The sequence below is a fragment of the Centroberyx affinis genome, unplaced genomic scaffold, assembly GCF_046629955.1.
Source record: "Centroberyx affinis isolate AG114_WGS23_722 - 3 ecotype Tasmania unplaced genomic scaffold, CSIRO-AGI_Caff_v1 ptg001111l_1, whole genome shotgun sequence".
In the NCBI taxonomy this organism is placed as follows: domain Eukaryota; kingdom Metazoa; phylum Chordata; class Actinopteri; order Beryciformes; family Berycidae; genus Centroberyx; species Centroberyx affinis.
In genome coordinates, this window is record NW_027279653.1 from 949258 (window position 1) to 972624 (window position 23367).

At 43.4% G+C, this 23367-nt stretch overlaps 1 protein-coding gene across 1 annotated transcript; it reads left to right on the top strand.

Annotated features, from left to right (window-relative positions):
* Positions 1 to 16106: 16106 nt before the first annotated feature.
* Positions 16107 to 19153, top strand: sox11a (SRY-box transcription factor 11a). The gene has a single exon (XM_071523716.1). It carries the CDS (start codon positions 16226 to 16228, stop codon positions 17324 to 17326), a length of 1101 nt encoding a protein of 366 aa, XP_071379817.1. The 5' UTR covers positions 16107 to 16225; the 3' UTR covers positions 17327 to 19153.
* Positions 19154 to 23367: the final 4214 nt, after the last annotated feature.

Here is a 23367-nt window from a genome sequence, read left to right on the forward strand (position 1 = left end):
TTTTGATCTAGTCATCCAGTCATAGATTTATAATTGGACATGTTGCATACACCAAATTCCTGTGCTCAATGGAGCCTTTCACGGCACACCAATCAGACCAGACGCCTCCTCACACTCTCAGCCGCCACCAGACAACAGCTATATTTACTTGTATCATGTTTGAACAAGCCCCACTTGAAACAAACTACTCTTACATTTTGGATTAGGTGTCCATGTGCAGCCACAAACAACAGCAGCCCGGGACAGGAGGTTCAACACTATGATCCGCGCACTGTCATAACACCGTCTCCATGCTGCCGGTCAAGCGAAGCAGCTTTTATTTATTTATACAGCTACAGCTTTTGCGGCACAGGAGTTGTAAAAAGTTAAAAGAACCCCCTCACCTCCCACCCCACGGAACGAAAAGCGGATTTTCCCTCTGCCTTTCTTCTCAGCGTGGAAGCAGTATGAACTGAATGCTCAGTGGAGAGGACATTAGACTGTTTATGGTTTATTAATTGTTTCTGAGGGAGAGGCAGTCCAAGTGTGACCTGCTGTTAACTACCATATAAAACCTCCACATGTTCAGAACATCTGGGGACTTCTAAGTAAACAATACAGTGAAATATACTTTCAACATTTATAATGTTTTTTTCGCTGGAGCACATGAAAGCAGGAGTCATGTCTGCGTCTGCAGCTGCTTGGCCTTTTTAGCTCACTTAGTCCGGTCGGCACATGTCCATTGTCAGGGAGCAGTGCCAAAAACGGCCACTGTGTTCAATTATATTTCGGTAATTGTGGATGATACACATTAATCAAATCTAATAATCAGTTTTCACTGACATATGGTTAGCGGGGCTGTCCTGTCAAGCGGAGAATAAACGCAAATACTTCTGTGTATGAATAAGACGGTGTTCTGAAGTTAAGGATGCATTAGTTAAAATAAATGTCATAATCAAGATCATCATTACCATAAATATAATTTCAATTCCAGCCGAGGCTTGCAGAGACAAACTAGCATAGTAAACAGCAGGGTGAGAGAGATTGTGTGTGTGTGTGTGTGTGTTTGTGTGTGTGAGTGCGTGCATGTGTGTGTGTGTGTGGCACAAAACACAGAGGTGGAACTAAAATCTGATGTCATTAAAGTCTGGCAGCGTGTCACATTTATTTACATGATGTAACCTTCCTCTGCCAGGGCCTGTCACTCAGGTCTCCATCTGCTGCGGGTATAAAGCAAAGCATCACTGTGTGTGTGTGTGTGTGTGTTTTGTGTGTGTGTGTGTGTGTGTGCGCGCTGTATACACCAAGGTACTGCAGCGGGTCTCCAATACCTGACCTCTGCGATGGCCTAAAGCTGTCAGCTCTTTCCTGTGGGAAGAGGAGGACAGCTAAACAACTGATTATCTGTTCCAGTCACCCACAAATACTACTGACAATGCCTCACTGCCAAGAGAAAGTGGTCCAAGTTTGATAGAAGTGAAATGTGTTTATGTGTGTGTGTGTGTGAGAGGGAGATAGAGAGACGGGGGGGGGGGGGGCTAGTATGCTCTCCACAGACTCTTATGCAGAGTGTTTCTACTCAAGAAATAGCAGTCAGCCATCCAGTAATGCCATTGAATAATGAGGGCAAGCAGTACATTTTCATTCAATTCACGACTTCTCGCTCGCACTCAGTTGTTTGGATTTAAAGGAAAGTAAGATTTGTTAACAATAGATTGTCTTTGATGTGGTAAATATATTAAGGCTGTTCATGTAGGTTGTATGAGTTTCACCCCCTTGCTAAAGCAAAAAAAAAAAAATACTAAACATTTCCATTAGACTGATTTATAATTTCAAAGGATGGAGCTCCCTTTTTTCAATTGGGAACAACTTGAGTCCAGAGGCATTTATGAATTGATTGAGACTTCATCTGTCTTAGCTTTGATGTTTTTCTCATTCTTTTCTTCTCTGTATTATTCTTTCATCCCTCCCCCCCCCCCCCCTTTTTTATACCCTCAGCGTTAAATGGGTCCATGAATAGGCTTCTTCATTGAGAACACCTGTGCAGCAGTTAAAATAAGCAAGCCTATCTGATACTTCTACCATCCCGTGTCCATCTTTCAGCTTCTTCTGTTCCAATGTAATCAAACAGGAAGGCACACATTTCCTGTCTTTGGCCCATATGGATTGGAAGGTATCAATACGCACGCACATCGCTGCTGAAACTTTGTGCCTCTCTCTCTGTTCTCTTTCCCTCTTTTTCTCTCACTTTCTCTTGCTCACCCTATCGCTCTGTCTTTCTCTCTCATTCTCTCTCTCTTTTTGTGGGTATGTGTCTCAGTAAGTGTGTGCTCACTTTCAAACAAAGGTCTAACAAAGTTTGCTAGAGCTTTGAGCTTTCCCTTGATCTGGATACAAAGCTCAGCGGTTCATGTTGGTTCACGTTTGGTTTCCACCGCTGCTCAAAGAGCTAATTGTGTGGAGCAAAATCACAGTGTGACACCACGACTGACTAATGCATTAGCCATCGTTCTGTTTGATAGAGCAGTCGCCACACCGTCTGTGTCCTTAGAGACACACACACACACACACACATACAGAAAGCCCGGCGCCATTCATAACACACCTAGCCCCTTGTGATGTAGCTATGGGAGTCTTGTCATGGCTGCGCACTTGTTTTGATGGTGGTCGGTGTCACGGCTGGTTCACATGTTGTTTTGATCCCTACTGTCAGAGCCCAGTGAGCTCACACAGACACAGCTGGCTAGGGTGGAGCTGCTAGGGGTACATAGGGAGTTGAAGGACATGGATCCCTGCCAACACATTTCATACATAGCGCATATCTTACAAGTGCAGCTGAGAATTAGAGATAGGGGGCCCTCGCCCCAACACTGCCCACCCCACCATCTGCCCGCTTGGGGCCGGGGGCTCTGTGGCTTAGCTTCCATATTACCAGAGCCTGACAGCCCTGCCCTCCTTCTTTAACCCTCCTAACACCACCTCTCCTCTCCTCTCCTCTCCTCTCCTCTCTCCTCTCCTCCCTTCTACTGGAGGTGATCACTTACTGTTTTAATGACAGGAGTATGTTAGTGTGAAGCTGGCTGTATTTCTCCTGAATGTCAGGGTAAATGAGAGATTATCGGCCTTTTAACCGTGGTGAAGAGGGAGGACATTATTTTCCTCTCGCCGTCTAATTTGGTTCTAGCTCAGAGGGGACTGCAGGGCCAGCAAAGGTTAGGTCTCAGCAAAGGTGTGTGTGTGTGTGTATTGGTGGGTGTGTGTCAGTGTGTGCCGGCGTGTCTCCCAGCGGAGGTTACAGGTCTCCGAGTGGATATAATTAGAAACTTCCGTGTAGCTTTTACAAAAATACTCTGCTTCCCCTTGCTTGTTTTCTTTTCACCATTTATCTCTGCTCTCCGGTGACATGGTCGGGGAGTTAACCACCGCGTCCATCTGAGTGTCTCAACTTGCCCCTGTTTCTCTGCTGGTTTCTCACATCCTGCTTCTCGTCAGCCAAATAAAACATCACGACGGGATAAAACACGTGAAGAGGAATCCCTAGAATCGGCACACATGAAGTTACACAGAACCTCATTCCTCTTAGGAATGGAGGTTGGCTGGAAGACTGAAATGTTTGGATGTCTGACATACATAAATATCAAGCCAACGCTTATCTAAGCGATGAGACATGCATGTAAATTGTATGCCAAAATGTCTTTCTATTTAAATGATAGAACATATTGCAGCAGCACTTTTTGCTTAAATTAGCCATTTGCTCAGTTCAGGTGTCTGAAGTTTAGCAGCAGTTTAGAAGGAGTCTGTTCTGTAAACATCCTCATTGCAAACTGTAATACGTGAAGGTACATCAGGTCATTCCTGCCAACATAAAAGCCCCTATGGTTCAGAGCTGTCAGTTATTACTAGAAAGCTGTTGGCAGATAACTATCAGAGAGAGTCCTCTAGTGCCTTTCATCCTCCTACAGTCTGCTATAAATAATAGCAGGTTACTAAGGATAGGCTGACTGACTCATACACCGTCTCCACTGCCACTGGCCTGCTTCTTCTCCTATAGCTGTCATAAAGGGCTTAGTACACACTTACATTCTCACGTAGACACATGCACAAACACATGTACGGGCTCACACACACATCTCCAAATTGCCTCGGTGAGAGGTAGATGCAGAGCAACAGCTAGCTCATGACACCAGCCACGACTGATGTAAAAGATCCCCACAGATCCATACGGGGAGAAAAAAAAAGGGATGTTTTCTCTCCTCTCCTCGGCTAAGTGGTATTGTGCCTTAATACAGCTAATTAAACCTTTTAATCAAGGATAGCATTGTATTGATCTCTATCTGTGCTAGGGGGGTTAGAGTGTTAACTATAGCACTCTGATTATTCTTGCTCCACTAGAGCTGTCACTCACCCTCCACATGATCCCATCAACTCTCCCTCCTGCTGCTGAGGAGAGAGAGGACCGGTAAAAACAACGAGTTGAAGTCATCCCCGACTTATAATTAATCTCTTGTCGACTTCTATTGACACGTCCACTCTTTGATTAAATAATTACCTAAGCGGCATAAGCCTCAGTGATTGAGTCATAATCCTGAATAAGCTGTAACCAGCGATGGTCACCTCCTTCGCTACGATTATCTCATCGTTTCATTGGCTGCCAGAACAGGCCGCCCCCCCCATCTGTTATGCTCTGATTCTGGGGCTGCAGTTTTGGATTTCAGTGTTTATGAAGCCTGGTAACAGGTTCTTACTTGACTCCCGGTGCTTTCAAACTCACAGACACACACTACACAGACACACAGACATGTGTGGAGGTACATACACACACACATATGCCCACGTATGCAAATACATTCACACGCATGTCTGCACATTCCCACAAGTACACTCTCTTGCATTATACCACCGCTCCCACCCAACCACCCAAGCACACACACCCTCCCTTCACACATGCGCTCACAAAACACATGCATATCCACCCACCTGCCCACCCACTACTCCCACACCTCACACATAAACAGCCTGGCATCTGTCACAGGGGGTCACACGTACACACACACACGTGCACACACACACACACAAACACAAACACGCCCAGACACACACAAACACAGTCATGTTGTCTGCACTGAGCGTACCCTTTTGACCCTTTGACAGGTACACGGTGGATCTCAAAGTGAGAGGAGAAGCTCAGAGCAGGTCTACAAGTCAGAGACGTGCCCTCTCCATAGGTAGCTGTCTAACTCCTCAGGGCTCCAGGGGACGGCTGTGCCTCTCCCAGGAAGCCATAACTCTCCTCTCAGGAAGTGAGGTGTGTCTGCAGCGCTATCTACATCTGTCTGGGAGGGAAGCAGGAGGACAAGAGGTCAGACAAGAATGGGACCACTTATATCATGTATTATGTATGACGAGTGGCATGCGTTTGAATATTTACATGTGTCTGAAGGTGATGCAAATGGAGGGGGGAAAAGAGGAAGAAAGTTCAGAGAACTGTGCTTCCTTTGTCAACAAAGAGTCTCTGTAAACAGTTGGGCATGATGCAATTCCAGAGCTGAGCCAGAAACACCCAAAGTGCATATCATCTATTGATCAGAGCACGACCTGCATATATTACGCTTTTCAGAGTGACTGCTGGTCTAAAATCGGTCCCGCTTGACCATTCAATTTATTTTGACCTGTAAACTGATTTCTTACTCTGAGACACTTGATAAACACCCGGATTTTTGGAAAACATTCACACATTTTATTGAAGTGGGTCATCAAGACATATTTTCCCATCTTATCATATCCTTTAACAACAGCCGTGACCTTCAGATGAGCATTGATTTCAACATTTTTACCTTCTTACCTATTCCTAATGGCTTCCTCATATTCCCTCTGGTCCTAGGTGTGTTGAACGACCCCTGAAATAACACGACTGAAGAATATAAATGATCAGCTCCCACAAAGCTGAGTTGAAAGCTTTGGGGGTGATCCTCGTGAACTCTTAGAACACTCCCAGGCATATAATTAAAAGGTAGTTTCTAATTTCTATGAGAGTAAATTAGCGCTTCGGCTTCATTGTTAAATCATGGCTGGTGGCACATAGCCTGGGGAGATGGATTGAATGGATCAGAGAGGGTTGGACAGTCACTGGATAATTTTGACAATGGGGTTCGGGGGTATCATCCATCACTCAAGAGCTTACATGAAAGTTTTGACAGGTAGAGGTCATGGCAATGTGGCAGGAGCCAACAGAGATGGATGCCTTTAATTTGGGTAATGAAGAGTTAACCATCTTGGGAGAGCAAGAGGAGCGTTAAATGGGAGAGCCGTCCGCCATTAAAAGAAAGTCTTATTTAATTCCTCCAACCCTAATGAAAGACATCGGAACACAATCCTTGATTGACAATGAGGCCCCAGCTGTAATTCCCTGCAGACAGTTCACTTAAGTTCCCTCCCTTGTTAATCTCAAATATAATGAATTGCAAAACTAAGGTTAAACGTGGCAGCGTGAATTCATTATCACTAATATATTAGACCGTAAGATGATTTACAGTGCGGTCTCACTCTTATTTTCATTAACGGTGAATGGCTTTGATTTAGCTGAGATTCTGCTGGCCTGTTCATCCTCGCCATCAATCTCACTAGCTTGGTCATTGTCCTCCTTTATATCTGACCCCTTCACTCCAGAATGGAGAAAAGAATGAAAATATGTAGGAGCAGACAACCCGGTGAAAAAATTATTATTCTGCTTTTTAGCGTGAGTACAAGACCCCTCTTTATCGCTTCCTCGGAAATTATATTCATCCTGAGCTGTCATTCAACTTCATCCTTGACCCTGCTCTTATTGTTGCAGGCTTAATGGTAGTGCCTCCGCCAAGATAACGGTTAATGCTCCTCTGTCTACCAGCAAAGGCCTGCAAAGACCATCTCACACTAAAACACCAGGGACCCTATCTGCATACTGAGGTGATAGTTATATGGACATTCAAAATGCATGTTCATGGTCCCCTATCTTTCATTAACGGAAAGAAAGGTATCTAAAATGCATGTTTCTTTCAGGAGTGTAATTGTAATACGCAGAACTCAGAGTACTAGTCTAACATGGCATAACATTACGGGCATTCTGTGGCTTGGGCAACATTCCCTGTCTTTTCATATTAATGCTTAGAGGAATGTCATACATATGTCAGCCTATTAAGAGTATACGCCCGCAAGCAACATGGCGTATGCCCAATTTGCTTCACTGAAAATTGTATATAGGAGCTGCATTAATGTGCCACCATTTGCTGTCTGAATGTGGTTTGCATGCATGTGTGTGTCTTGTGGGCGCATGCATGTGTGTGTGTGTGTTCAAATCCATGTGCTTGTTGTGCATAAATGTGACAAATTGTAATAGTGCACTAAGTAGGGGCTGCAGCAGCTATGGTGAGTGACAGAAGGGTTATGTGCTCCTAATGACAGGGTTTAAAAACTCCGGCTACTGCTAATTGGGGTGATGTGTCCGTCCCATGTCCCCCCAAGACATGTCTAGCTACCAGGGATTAGACATGATTAAGGTACTGGTCTTCCTAGTGCTTTAAGACCTCTCGCAGTATTTATCCTCAATGGTGAGATTACCCCAATGATGGACAGATAGAGATCGCGAGGGTCACGATATATCTAGACAGTTAGTTTGAAGCCTATTATGGGCACCTTCTCTGGTGTGGCTTTGGAAGTTACATATATCACCAGCCGTTACATGAGGCAGCGTGCTATGCCGACAGACAGAGAGCCAATGTAATATTTATGCAATCAGCTTGTTATATAAAAGTAGTTCAAAAATAATGCCTCAGGATGTTTTTCACATTTTTGTGCAAACGTGTTAAAAGAAAAAGGGAGGCGCAGTTCTTACACAAAACACAATTAGGGAGTACAAAATCATTATGTTCTGTTGGCAAACAAATTATTCTAGTATCATACTAAGTAAGCCATAATGGATCTTCCCAATTAACAAGATGCTAATTATTGTTGCTTCCTCTACAGGTTCATCTGGAATATAATATGTTTGGTGCACTGTCCTTTTCCTCTTCAAACATTTTCATGGTAAATAGAATATTTAATATGAAACCACAATCTCTGTGCTTCATGACAATGGTTCTACTAACCTTTTAGGGGAAACAATACTTCACAAAAAGAGTCATATAGTGAGTCCTGCAAAGGAATAAACATGGAACATGAATATTTATTGAATACAGATGTTTATTGCTACTTTTCACCAGGAAAGCCCTGAGCACCAACTATGAGCCTCTTGGGTCATTACACCATTAAACACTGCAGTGGTCACACTGAACACATTTGCAAGGAAAACACATTCACATTGAGACTATTTCCGTTAGTCAGGGTTTGAAATGATCAAAAGTGCCGAGCCTGATTCTTTTTTCCCCTTGTTAGCCAATGTCTGTTCCAGAGGAGCCTCTCATGTGTTTTCATTTGTGAAGAGGGCTGAGAATTTAAAGGGAGGAAGGAAACTCTACCTTGTTAAAATGAATTGTCATGTATGCTTGACAGACACTTATAATGAGATTAGTGTAGGAAGGTATCAAAGAGGAAATGTCGGAAATAAGAGAAGAGCTAATCCGCTCACACTTTTATGACTAAATTCATTCCTTCCCTGTCTTCTTGAAACTTTGCTTTCCTGTTCATTACCTGAATTGTCTTGCAAACTCTCTTCTTGTAATCCTGAGCTCTTCAACTGACACTAGAACCTGATCTAAAAAGACCTCATGAGATGTGGAATAATACATGTGAGATTTTATGTTGACTATATCGCATCTTAGTAATATGGTATGTGCAAGCAGAAAGCCTGCCTCAATATAGTACCAGGCAAAATAAATCCTTTATTTTCAAATATGAACATAACCAGTGTCTAATCACACTACTGTATATTTCTGCGTTGTTCCAAAACTTCCAAACTCCAGAACCTTGACCTATTCACCCTGTAAAAACATCTTATTACAGAGGCCAAACAAAGTCTGAAAAAAGCGCCAAGCTTTGCCACACTTGAGTTAGGCCTGTGATCTGCCGCACTCATTACCAAACTGTCTATTATTGATTTCTAGATAGTTGTTAAACACTCTCCCATGCACACAGCTTAGCCTTTCCATATCCGTAAGTCTCCTCCAATGACCTTTACTGTTAAGATAGAGATAGCTCTCGGAGCACACAGAGGGATGTGGAGGATTTGCAAAAAAAGGACATTTATGAAAATCTTTCTTGAAGCCTGTCTAAGAAATCCGTAAGAGACATGAAGGAAAGGGCAGTGAGTTACTATATGGAGAGGACATATTGAGGCTCTGATATGGATGGAGTGCTGGGGAAAATACCAGTCTATATGTGCATATGTAATGCAAAGTAAAAAGGAAGTGACTGGGCTCTATTGAAGTTTTCTCTTTTTCTGTAGTGCCATTGGTCTCTTCAGAGATGTACTCAGGACGTAAATATCTTTGAGGAAAAGTTTACGTGTGACACAGCCAGCATGTGAAGGTTGATATTGAAATGACCTTCTGTACAGGATTTTGTTGACATTTAAAGGAGTTCAAACATACCTACAAGATGATTTTCAATCTATAATGCGTGCTTGCTCTTGTTTTGATGTCAAAATGAATGAGTGAATGTGATGTGATAGATGTATATGGGAAACAGGCCAGAGGCTATTCTATCTGATTTTGAACAGTGTGCAAGATCCCCAAAGTTGGCCCCATGGCTCGTATGTTGTATGTTTTTATTCTAGCCCACATGATTATGATTATGTTTACAGTGTCACACAATGTTTACTTTGGATGTTTTATTGCTGTGCAGGGACAATGCTCCTTTTCATCTTTTTCTTTTTTGACCCACTGGTCTGAAAACCAGCAAGCGCTTCTGACGGAATAAGCTGTTGTAGGTGTATTAACTAATTTCACTTCAGTTTTTGGTGGTTATATGTCATTGTATGTGGTTTGAGGGATTGATTCTTTTTCCCTCCCACTACATTGATGAAACTCCTCCTGGGCGCCCCCCAGGGAATCCATCTTGTGCTGATAACTTTGAGCTATCTTATCTGGTCACTGTTCAAACAAGAGTGAATGCTCAGATTTGCTCCCAGGTGTTTGTCTCTCTATGGTTCCATTTTTTCTTGTTTTTGTTTTCAAGGTTAAAGCCTGATGAATGCAGTTGATTGTCGCAATGGTGTTTTTGTCCAGCCATGTTTCAGCTTGACTGTATCTCTGCTCTCGACATAAGGTCATCCAACCATTACATCTGTTGAAAAAGTAAACTGCAAATGTTGATTGACCAGCTAGCTGTAGTATTCTGTACTGTATTCTTGAGACTGATTAATGCATTAGTTTGTATACTATATACTCTCAGTGTTATTGTTTGGCTTCTACAACAACTCTTAGAACAGCAAGCAATATTGGGAAATAGCGTTTTTTATTTATTATCTGCTGTACATCTGCATTCTGGGTTACAACTGCCTTTGTGCAATCATTACTTTATGACTACTTTTTACAGTAATAAATTAACCTTAATATTAATACAAGGAATGTGACAGCAAGCCATCAAGAACAGACCAAACATGTTTTTTTTGACACAATGTCATCATAAATTCATCCCAATGGGAAACAAAACTGGCAATCCCTAACTTTAATTCTGGGTTATCCAGTAGACTTACCCACTAATTATAAAAACTTAAGGACATAACAGTGCTGCCTGAGATTTGCCCAAAGGGAATGGATTCTCGATTTGTCATGCCGCTTTGAACTGTCACTATTCGGCTGGTGGTGCAAAGATCATAAACCAGTAAAACTTCAGAGCACAGGATGCGACTGAGGGTGACTAAGCACACTGGAGGCCCCTCACTAGTCTCTACACAGACTGGCCTGTAGTCAACACTATCTTATCTTGTGAGGGGGCAAGTCTGGGCTGGCCAGCAGGGAAGCAGAGCTGCATGGCCTCAGTGGGAACAGTCCCATACTTCTTAGAAATCAACTGCTTGAGTGTGATAAACAGATCTATTTCTCTAAGGCTGATACTTGTTTTGGCTATTTGACCAAAGCCACTCGCTTTTATTGATGAACCATTCTGCAATTCCACCACTAAATAGCTACTGTATTCCCTGAAAAACAATTTCCACAATTTGTGTTTTTATGCCTGCTAATGATGTGTAGTGTTCATCTATTTGGTATTAACATAGTAACAAGAAGGATTAACAATAAATTATGCATGGATCGTAATGCTCTATATGTAACAGTCCTGCAAATGAAACTTTCCCTTGCTCTTTCTATAGTCTCCTCCAGTGTGTGTGAGAGCAAGACCTGACCTGCAGCCATACAATCCATCAGCATTAGTCCTACACAGTCTCCAGACTAAACACACTCTCATTACAGTGGCTGTGAGCGCCCAGAGGGCTCTTCCTCCACACAAGTTTATTAGCACAAGACACAGTGTACAATACAAAACTAGGTATGCTGGACTCATACAGTAAACACCGTTTCAATGCTGCTGGTATATAATTAAAGGATTTAAATGGGCAGAGCTTATGGGGAATGACATGGCAATATGATTAGTGCTGAACATACTGTGCTGTGTAAGCCAGAGTTGCTCTAGGATGATGTCATCTCCTCCGGGCCTCTGTGGATTCCCCTTGGTTAGTAGGGCAGTGTCTGTGCTGCGGAGCGCTGTGGAGAGAGAGGGGAAACGCTAGGAACTCAAACAGGAAACTCCTCATGTTTTCTTACAGAATTCCAACAATCGTCACCTGTATTAGAGTCTGGTTATGTGCAGCCCACTACTGTAAAACTAAATTCTCATATCCCATGTTTGCAAGTGCTTAAAGTGACCTCAGGCAACTGGGTATTCAGTTACAAATTTACTTGCGCCCTGCAGCCACACCAATCCACACGCCTCACTTAGTGGAGCTAGCATGCTCAACTAGCTGATATGTGCAAAGTCTGTAAAGATAGTCTTCTTCGATGCTCACTGCCTGCTGGAGGGGTTGACTGAATATTTACTGGTGAGATTGTTGGATTTGGTTATACCTTAAGAAAAATGGGAGGGAAAAGCAGTGCCCAGTCACTCTCTTTCTTGCAGCAATTTCTGCATAACAACTCAATCTACCATATGGTATATTTAGCTAAAACCTAATTACAACATAATGACTGGAATTAGGGCACTCTAATTTAAAGGGGTACTCATTTGGAATGTTGTGTATTTGACAGTACATAACTCAATGCAATGCATGTATGGACTGAATTCAGAATAGTGTTGCCCCTGTAAATGAGTAGAGTGTTATTGCAAGGACAAGTGCACACAGGATGCCAGCAGCTTTGGCCTCGGATTGTGTTTATGTGTCCCTGTGACAAACATTCCAGCACAGTACTCCAGCGTCAGCTGTTTACATTCACGACAAGACACTCCAGTCTCAAGTATCCGCTAAGCATCAGACTTGGAGAGACAGAGGCCACATCAAGGAGGTCAACAAAGAACCTGACACCCTGGAGATACATTTGCATTGAGTCGAGAATGTAAAGCAACAACGGGGCAAAAAATGGCCTTGGGGGCACCAAACACTTAAGTGGTAAAACAACAACCTCCAAACTGCTGTGAAATCCTCCTTATTGTCAAAGCTTCTCTTATCTCGAGAGAGAGAGGAAGATTGTGTGTTCCTTGAGTAATGAGACCATAGCGACCGGCAGGCAGCGAAACGAATGCCAGGCAGCTGACATGGCTTGTTTTAGTATCATCTCACCACTTTAGACAACTAAATGGGTCGTAGTAACTGACAACTAACGTACAAACTATAAATCTCGATATCTGGTTTCACTTCCAGACTCAGCCATGGATAGAAAGGACAGCCAGTCTGTATGGAAAGAGAGATGGGTGGGCGGCTTACCTAATACTACTTGCAAACTGCTGGAACTGGTTACACAAATTCTATGCATACCACCAGATTACCATTAAGTGACTCGACTATATGGGCTAGAAAAACACCGATTCACTGCTTGGCAATAAACATTGTAACCTGAGTACATAGGATATTCAAGAATGTGTCTGTCAAGTGAAAAGTTAATTTGCGTTTTTATGTGCTACCAAAACAACCCCCCACCCCCTTCAGCCCCCCTGCCCCCCCTAGCCATTGTGAAGCCATCAGATAGCGGCTTCCAGAAGTCCACACCTGTCTCAGGGCTATGCAGAGGAGATGGATCCATGCATTTTGAGCATCAGATAGCCACAAGCCAGGGTTAGTATTGATCTAACGCTTCACTGGCCCTTTGTGAGAGCAGCAGCTGCTTTGGGGGGCTTTTAGATAAGCAATGCAAGGGGAATTGTTTCTCCTGAAACCCTCTTTCAATGCTCTTACATGAAAACCATCGCTTAATTCAACACTCCATCGCTCTGGAATAAAATGTACTCTCCCTTGACACGAAAAGCGGCAAATAAGCATTAAAACATCTGCCTTCGGGGTATTGGAAATCGCAGGGTATTAGAAATCACATAGTGATAACGCAAGCTCTCTGGATTTTCCCCATTTAATCATTTTTACTCTCCAGAGTGAAAATTAAATGAAAACACAGCATTCATCAATATCCCACAACTCTCCTTCCTCTTCATTCACACTGATCACAGTCCCAGTCATTGAATGAGGCAATAGGGGGGAGCTGTATTCCTGGTGTATCTGTGTGAGGCAGGCATGGCGCTGAGACCCTCCCTAAGATGACTCATAGGCTCTTGGATGGGCTGACACCAGCACCTCATTCACAGCCAATAATGAGCCATGCTAATGAGCAGGACAGCCACCCTGCATGCTCATTATTAAGCAGTCCTGTGATTCATGTCCTGCATGAAACCATCATATAAAGAGGGAGGGCTAGCTGGAGCAGGCTGGGGTGAGATATGTATGTATGAACAGAAAACAAAATCTTTATGCTATAGAAGTAGAATTAGATTTGAGGCATTTTTTCTCCCTCAGACAGGGGATAGAAGACAACTAGGCTCAGGCAGTATGCTCAGTGATATATGTAACATCATTTTGTAAGACATGGTTGAACAAATTACTAAAAAGATTGTTTGTTATTTTTGTTAAGGAACAAGTGCCACTTGGCAAACCAGAATAGAATAAAACAGTAAATTAGCATCCTTCTACCCAAGTGGAACATCAGTTTTTCTAGTACTGCATACAAAGACAGTTTCTTAGAATTCCAAGCATATACACAGCAAATATGTGCTTGCAAATTCTACCTAAATATGATACCATGCTATCAATTCTTTCGAAATAACCTGCTCTACCCATGTCTGTGCCGATCAGAAGATCAAATACCGCTCAAATGAAACCATCAGAAAAAACACGCTGACAGTGAAACATGCAAGTGCATGCGCCAACCTCCTGAGACTCCTGCTCCGGCACATATATCTGATAAGGCTTAATCAGCACAGGGTGGTCATGATAAAGCATTTCAGCCCTATCTCTGTCTGAGAGAGAGACAGAGACAGAGAGGTGGGAGGGGGGGAGACTACCTCCTGCCTCTCTGCTCCAAGGATGGAAAGGAAAGAGCCCCTCTATCTCTCAGTGTTTCTCTTTCTCTCAAACTGCCTCTGTCTCCCTTTCCCCTTCTTCTTCGTCCCCCTTCTGTGCCTCTTTCTCTCTCTCTTTCTTTCTGCCTCCCATCCTCCCCGTGCCTTTCTATCTCCCTCTCTCTGTATCAGTAGAGACACTTCATAAGCCCCAGCTGGGGAAAATACGGTGGCTGGGTGGGGGGAGGGTTTCAAAAGGGTAAGTGATTGCCCTCTAGGGGACGAAGAAGAGAGAGAGAGAGAAAAAAAAAAGCAGGACGCCTTATCGCCTCAGCCTCCAATAGCACTGCTGGCTGCCACCCAGAGCCCAGGGGTGGGGGGGTGGGGGGTGCAGGAGACGCCAGCTAGATGCTATACTGCCTCTTGACACAGCAAACTCAGCAGGGAGCCTTCCATCCCTGCCTGGTTGTACGGGCTGCACAGCCAAATGTTGCTGTCTGACTGAGTGTTATTGCTTTGCTTGCATGCTCATGAGAAAGATTGCTTTATACTGTACCACATGAGCATCATTCCATTCTAGGAAATTCATTGCATGTTTTTGTGCTCACTGTAAATATTTGCCTGTATGGATTTCCTGATTCACTTATTAAAAAAAAAAAAAATACAAAATATGAATGGGCATGGATGTAGGGTGCTATCAAAAAAAAGTTGGCATTGTGAAACACCTTATAAATGTGTTACCAAACCAGATGTACTGCACAAAGTAATATCTAAACCCTTCTCAGATGCGTTCCTTAGGGGAAAATCTAATCAAATCTCTTTGGGGTGTGTTTGGTGTGTCCACACACGAATATCACCAATATCCATTAAACAGTATGAAACCAATGACCTATTTCATTCATTCCAATCCAGCCACAAAGACAGGAAACCACACCAAAAAGAAAAAGGTGTGATAACAGTTGGCGGCTTCTAGATAACTGTGAAATGCATGAGGCTATACTACAGTTAATGATAGCACTGACTCTCTCTCTAAAGCCACTACTAGCTGCTAAAATGTATCCATCTACAGCAGGCAGGCAGGCGCACTCAACGCATCCAGACGCCTGCAACAGTGTCCAAGCGCCACCTTCAGTATCCAACCTAGGAAAGAAAAAAAAAAAGCAAACAATCACACAGCCTACATCTTTTCCACCAGGCGCATCTGCAAAGGGTATCTGTCTGTCTGGAGAGCAGCCGCTACTCTAAGCTGTTTTTTCCCCCTTCACTTCTAAAATAGGGGGATATAAGCTGCAAGGTTTTGCTTTAGCCTTATACGCGCTTGGGTGCATGATGTTCATCTCAGGAGCGCATAGTGCTAACTGTGTGTTTAATATGCCTGTCTCGCCCGGCGTGTTGCCCCAGACACTGTGTACCACAAATCCCCACCTCCAATCCAATGAGAGCTTGGGAGGGAGGAATAAAAGGGTTAAGGGGAGTCTTGGATGGAGTCTGCTGGGCGGAGTGGAAGGGACGTGATTGGATGGCTTTCCGTGACGCAGGGGACATGAAAAAGCTGATAACTAGTTAAGAAGGCAGTTTGTAACTCTGGAAAAAGAGTGCAGAGCCTGAGACACACATTAACGCAGAGGACGTGGACGAACCGGCGTAAAGAAAAAGACCTGAGCTGTCTTGGCAGTGTGGGGCTGTTAGACACTGCAGCGTCCGGAGACAAAGTGACTTGAAATAAAAAGGGGGGACCATGGTGCAGCACACAGACAACAGCGAGACGGACGGGAGCATGTCCAGGGAGGCTACCGACTCGGAGGAGAGCGAATTTATGGCGTGCAGCCCCGTGCCGATAAACCCGGACTGGTGCAAGACAGCCACCGGTCACATCAAGAGACCCATGAATGCATTTATGGTATGGTCCAAAATCGAGCGGAGAAAAATCATGGAGCAGTCGCCGGACATGCACAACGCAGAGATTTCCAAGCGGCTGGGGAAGAGGTGGAAGATGCTCAAGGACAGCGAAAAGATCCCGTTTATCCGAGAAGCCGAGAGGCTGCGGCTAAAACACATGGCCGACTACCCCGACTACAAGTACAGACCCAAGAAAAAACCAAAGCTCGACAGTTCAAAGTCATCAGCACCGTCTCCGGAGAAGTGCGGTAAAATTGCAAAGACTCCCAGCAAGAAGTGCTCAAAGATAAAGACTAAGAGCGGCTCCAAGTCCTCCCACGGCTACGGGGAGGACTGCGTGTTTCCCAGTTTAAAAGTTACAAAGACTGTCAAAAGTGAGCTCACCGACGAGGACGACGACGACGAGTACGAGGACGACTACCGGATGGGGATTAAGCCGGGGGCCGAGGAGCGCCTGAGGCCGTACAATGTAGCCAAAGTTCCCGCGAGCCCAACTTTGAGCTCCTCGGCCGAGTCCGAGGGCACGAGCATGTACGAAGAAGTGCGGAACAACAACAACAGACTGTTTTACAATATCAAAAACATTACCAAGCAGAGCACATTGCACCCTGCTTCCGTCTCACCAGCATCCTCCAGGTCGGTCTCCACATCCAGCTCCTCCTCCTCCTCCAGCAGCAGCTCCTCTTCTGGCGAGGACGCGGACGATTTGCTCTTTGACTTTAGTTTAAATTTCGCCCCCAGCGCCCCAGGCTCGGAGCTGGGCAACCCCAATTCAGGAAACCTCTCCCTGTCTCTTGTGGATAAGGACCTGGACTCGTTCAGCGAGGGCAGCCTCGGCTCCCACTTTGAATTCCCAGACTATTGCACGCCAGAACTCAGTGAGATGATTGCCGGGGACTGGCTGGAGGCGAACTTTTCCGACCTGGTGTTCACTTACTGAATTGAGAAAAAAAGGTCCTCTAGTAATAACAGAGAAGGGAGAAATGAAATTATATATGTGTCCTGGTCAAGTTGTCCCTAGCCCTGCCTCCTGTGGGTTTTCTGAAGGGTCCTGGAGGGAGGTGGAGGACCAGGAGGCGAGGTGAGGTTTGAGGAATGAGATGCTTATGAAGCTGGTAGCAAAAAAAAAGCAAAGTCTGCAGACGTTTTTCTGGCAGCATGACAGGGTTTTATGGATTTTTTTCCCCCGTAGGTCTGCAATTACTGTTCAGCTTAAACGGACCACAAAGGGAAAAATCTGTGAACTTCTATGCATCTTATCCTCTTAAAACAAAAACTGCAGGGAGCTGAAAACGGACTGTGGACTGACTCAAAGCAAATCTGTGAACTGACAATTGTTCAGGATGTTACTTTACAACGGTTTATGTAATTTCTAAATGCCGCAAATGTTTGTTTGTTTTTTGTAACTGATTCCGTTTACCTCCTGGTTTGGAAAATTAAGCAGCCTAAACCTCTGCAGAGTACAGGTGTGGAGGAAACATTTTGATACATAACAGACCTCATCTTTTTAAAAGAAAAGTAAGATATTTTCAGGCATATTTTTGTACAGTTAAAAGGGAATGTTCTTACTGTGCTTTCAGTGAGTTTCAGGCACTTCTTCCCTTTATCATTTGTTTTTAGCATGCAAGGGAGTCCTGGTTTTAAGGATTAAGTTAAATTAAAACTTGCATCAAAAATGCCTTGTGATTTTAAACTAGGTTTTGTACAGTTGTAGAGCAGATTTGTTGAGTATTTGTAGACGATACAATGGCATCATGGGGAACACATACCTCAGAGCTGGAACTAGTTTCAAGATTGTATATGTACTGTAATATAGTAAAGTTAGGAGTTTATGTATATCATACTCGTGATATGTGGATGGGTCCCAATCGCAGGTGTGAAACTGGATTTTGGTATTTTTTATGGCACATACTGTTTTTCCCCCCTCTCATTTTTTTGTGCAATATATACTCTTAAGATACAGACCATCAACAATTGTAGCAAGTGATGGAAAAACAGACTTGTGCACTGTCAACATCATTACCTGTTATGATGCTGAAGCCTGTCAAGGCAGAAAATAAACAAATCAGCTGGAACTGATACAAAACATTTTAATATGGCCTCATGGTGTGATGCATAATATGGAAACCGATGAATATCCCAATTTGAATGTTATTTGACTCGCAAGATTGGATATTGGGATATTATTGGGATATTTGTCACCAAACAGTTTGAATCTGACCGGAAATCTGACTGAAAATTAGGAAAAAAGTTCTGCAATAGGTCTGATAAAATGGTCTGGCATTAGTCTAACAAGCAAGCAAAAAAGAACATTCCATAGTCCTGTTTCATGAAATGAAACTTTATTTTAAAACTGAAGACTGCCTTCTTTTCTTAAAACATTAACCATAAACCTGTATTTTTTATTTCTTGCACTTAAAAAAGCAGATATTGTTTATTTTTATGTGGGTCTTACATATGAAGTCTGTTTGAATAAAAGGTTTTGGAATATGACCTAATTATATGCCAAGACATTTTGTTGGAAGTTCTAGGCAGTAGTTACTTCACATTCCAAGTGTGAATCTGTCTTTGACTCATCTTTTAATAAATAAGTACCTACCACCATCAACTGTCCTTTCAGTTTGTGAATATATGTACACAAATGTGTTATTTGTTGCGTTTGAAAAGGATCTGATGACAGAATGATGCCTATTTTGTATATAGGCGGATACTTTGAAATGGATGGGCTCAAACTAACATGTGAATTCACATTTAATAAAAAGGAAAAAAGGAAAACTTGTAAATTGCGGTGTTGAAATGTTTTACTGTTCAAGAGTATTTTTCAAATGTGTTTTTCTGAACTTTCTTTCATAATGCCTCCCCCAAAAATGGACACTGTGGCTTTAAGAAATTGAATTGCCCGCTTGCCTACGCTGAGCGATGTGATTGGTGGGATTGTTTGTCCCCTTGGAGACGAGCTGGAAACGGGAGCCGCTCCTCTCAGCGTGTGGGAGCTCTCAGTCTGTCTGGCTTCCATTCAGAAAAGTAGCACTCACTCCAGCACAGGGCCTGAGAGCTGTGAGAACAGAGGGCTGAAAAAATGTCTTCATGTGACATACGCTCACTGACGGATAAACAGTATTCCAGGCAGATACTTTTTGAACTCTGAAAAAATGTGTGAAGCCTCTTTCAGAGCCATAGTTAATTTCTGGTAGCAAAATTGGAAGCTTTGTCTTAATGGCCAATGTCCATCAATCTTATACTAAATGTGTCTGTGGGGAGCAGGGGTGGTGGGTCAATCTGGAGAGTAAAGACGGGTTTGAACAATAATTAATCAACAGACAAACATGGTTGGAAGTGGGTAAATACATTGTAGACTACAAAAAGAATGAGATTAGTGGTTGAAATAACCATAGATGTATGTCTTCCATACACTAACATAATTAGAGATATTCCTTGAATGTGTATCAAGGGAGCTGGATGATGTTATGGATCAGACTGTGCTACGAGGATGTTGTCATCCTTAGTAGAACTGTAGCTACGTTAGCCCTGCATGGCACTGGAGTATTAGAACAAATGAACACAGAATAGTACATGATATCTCAGCCATATATGATGTCACATGAAATATAATTAGTGCAACAAACCATATATAATCTGTAAAAACATTAATTTACATTAATCGCATTTTTACGGTGTTGGACTGCCTCCTCTACGCCTCTGGAGAACACAGATGCTGCCTTTTGTCTCCTCTGAGGCCTGCTTAGAGGAGACCCACCTTTAACAGATTATATATAAAGAACCAGAAGCCTTGGCCACTGAGAGATTTGTGTTCATTACTGCAATAGAATCTAATGATGAATATTTGCCATGCATGGCTGCGCAGGTACTAGCCCCCCCATTAAGTCAGTTTGCGAATCTGTAATAAAACATTTATCTAGCTATTACTTTACCTGACCTATTGGTCAAAGTTGCTAATGGGTTCCAGGGCTATTCCCAATAGAATCTCAACATTGATTTTGTGTTCCTCTGAAATATCTGCTCAGGGCTAATGCCATTGGTACATGTTGAAATGAAATTAGTGACCCGTTGAAATTTCCTTCTATTTCCTCCTTAAATAAATAAATGGAAATCTAGAATGCTCAGGAGACACTGAATGAGATACCGTCCTCCCAGGAATCCAGCGGGGGGATATTGTGGCGACAAAAGAAAGTAATTTCCAATCCCTTGTGCGTTTAAATCATTCATATAACCCTGGATGTCACGGCCAAATGCTGTACGTGACACCTATACAAAGACCCCTGCCACAGAACTGAGGGCTGGAGGTTGATCTCCCAATTTGCAAGTTGCTTAAAGTGGACATCTAAAAAATGTCAATGCCGTCTCGGTCTCCAAAGGTAAAATCCCTCGGTGACTGGTCTCTGTCATAGTCTACTGATGTTGAATCCAGCAATGATAAGGCCTGTTATGATTTGCTCACATCTCCCCCCCCCCCCTCTCTCTCTCCCTCTCTCTCTCCATCCAGACTCCAGTGAGCTCAGTTGCATTACATCACTGCTTAGCCTATGCCGCTGCGCAGTAAGATTCCATGTTGTGTCATCGTTGATTCACATGTGCTCCTCTTCTCCCAGTGGGAGGGCGTCTAATATTGCTGTGGGAATACTGGTGTATGCTCTCCATGCTCGAGGTCTCATAACAACAAAAACAACACTGTTTCCCTAAATATAAACCTGTTTACTGTGTGTTAATTGACGAGTGGGCAGGATTTATATCTGCTGTCTGTGATGGGGACGGGCGGTGACACCCCTTCAGTCCTAGATGCTCTCCTCTCCTCCTCTGTTATACAAGCATGTCATGCTGTTAGACACTGCCAGTGCTTTACAGATCCTGCAAGCAGTGTGACAGTTTATTGAAATGACACACCAGCAGTTGGTCCGCTTACTCTGTGTGCAGCAGCGAGTTCTGCGATATGATCCAAACAGGTGAAAAAGGAAAAAAAAAAAATTAAGCACATAGTATATGAAGAACCGTAAATATCATATATTATCTTATGAATCCAGATGAGAAAACGACATGTTTATTTCTGGGATGTCTGTCTAGCATGAAATCTTGGATATAATGACCTCGTAAGTACTCATTCGCAATGTTCTGCAGTTTCCTTGCTGATAGTCAGGGAGAATTTGTCTGTAAAATTGCCTGCCTGAGCAACAGTCCAGTCCCCGTGTCCTCTGCTCCGGTCTTGGCCCGGGGCTACTCCTGCTGCTGTTGATGGCTATCCATTTGCTCTGCCCTCCCCGTGTACGGGAGGGAGGCAGAGAGGGAGCATCGGTCCCATCTGCTGCAGTGATATTTACTATCCCTTCACATTTGTGAGATGGGGGGGGGGGGGGGGGGGGGCAGTGGCATAGGCCCAATTCCCTCATGGTGTTTTAGCACTCTGGCAGATACACACACACACACACACACACACACACAGGAAGAGAGTGAATGAGAGAGAGAGGAGAGAGAGAGATAAGAGGCAGGGGGAGAGAAGGAAAAAAAAAGACCGGAGTTAAACTCAAATTTAACTTGATGTGGCCTGGATACAAAACAGGCGGAGTCACTTATAATATGTGTGTAGCTGGAAGCAAGTAACCCACCTGGTCTGCTGCTGCCTAATCATCCATTCACAACTTCATCATCGCAGCATTTTTTATTTTTTTATTTTTTTTTCCTTAACAGAGGCGACAAGGCTTTCAAAAGAAGTTGTGAGGAGCTGCTGTGGAGAGAGCCGACACAGCAGGTTGTCGTGAGTGGTTTAAGCTGGCAGTGCTATTGTCTCGTGGACACGGAAACAAACAGTTCAATCACTCCTCCCAGAATCTGTTCTGACAGGTGGTAAGATCTCATTGGGAGAAGGTCACTTTTTTTTTTGGCAGGGAGGTGCTGGAGGTCGTGCATCAGTCATGTGAATTATCCGTTTAAAGGACAGGAACTCACTTGCACACCTGCTTCTCTTTTCACCCCAACTCTCTGGGTATTATTTTAATTGTATGCAGTCTCCTGAATGCCATTCTTTTTTGCAGATGTGAAGCTCAATGTGTGCTACGTGGAACGCTGTTGCGCCGCTTCGTGTGTGAGAGAAAATACCGACTTTTCCGAGAAACTTTTCATGCTCGCCACAAAAAAGGGCTCATCGTCATTAGAGCTAACTTGCAGTGTAATCTAACTCTGCTTAAAGAGCAATCATACAAGATGGTTGGGCTGATTGTGGTCAGTTTAGGGTTTACATAACCTTGTGTGGAATTAATTGCAACTCTGTGCTAGATATTTATCTTAGAGCATTACAGCGGCCCAGGGAGCCCCTCGCATTTCCCAATAAGCTGTGTGCACTTAATCTTCATTAAAAGGTCATAAATCCACAATATTAGTCCAACGTCTGGGTCATAATGTATGCAGGGTGTAACTGGTGAGTTGAAATCATATTTTAATCCAGATTAGGGTTTTTTTATTAAGTTATATACATTTTGTGTAGTGTTTTATTGCTTTAGATAATTCACTAGTCCATATGTGTTTATACTTGGTTGTTGAACAGATAATGTTGCTGCCCTCTAATCAAATGGAGTGGATATTAGTGTATTATTAGAGCTCAGTACTCTCTTCTTGCATGTGTTTATCTGCTGAGGAAAGTCTGTTTGGCTTTCTGCCCAGATGCATGGATTTAAGACCACGGCACTACCCCCTCCCCCGTTTTTGGAGTACGAGATTGTGTGTGTGTGTGTGTGTGTGGCTGTTTGTCTGTGGGTTCGTGGGTGAGGATATAATTCTCTGTTTGCTTTGCTAGTGAGATTTGAAAACTTAGCTGATCCTGAGTATAGTCATAACCGGTATAGTTATAATCAGTAATTTCAGTGAAATGGGTGAGTGTGTAGCTTTTGATCATGGTATTGCAGTTGGAATGTGAAACTCAGTTAGTGGAAAGGTACACTTCTCTTCCCTAACTCTTCAATCTAGCGATAAGAG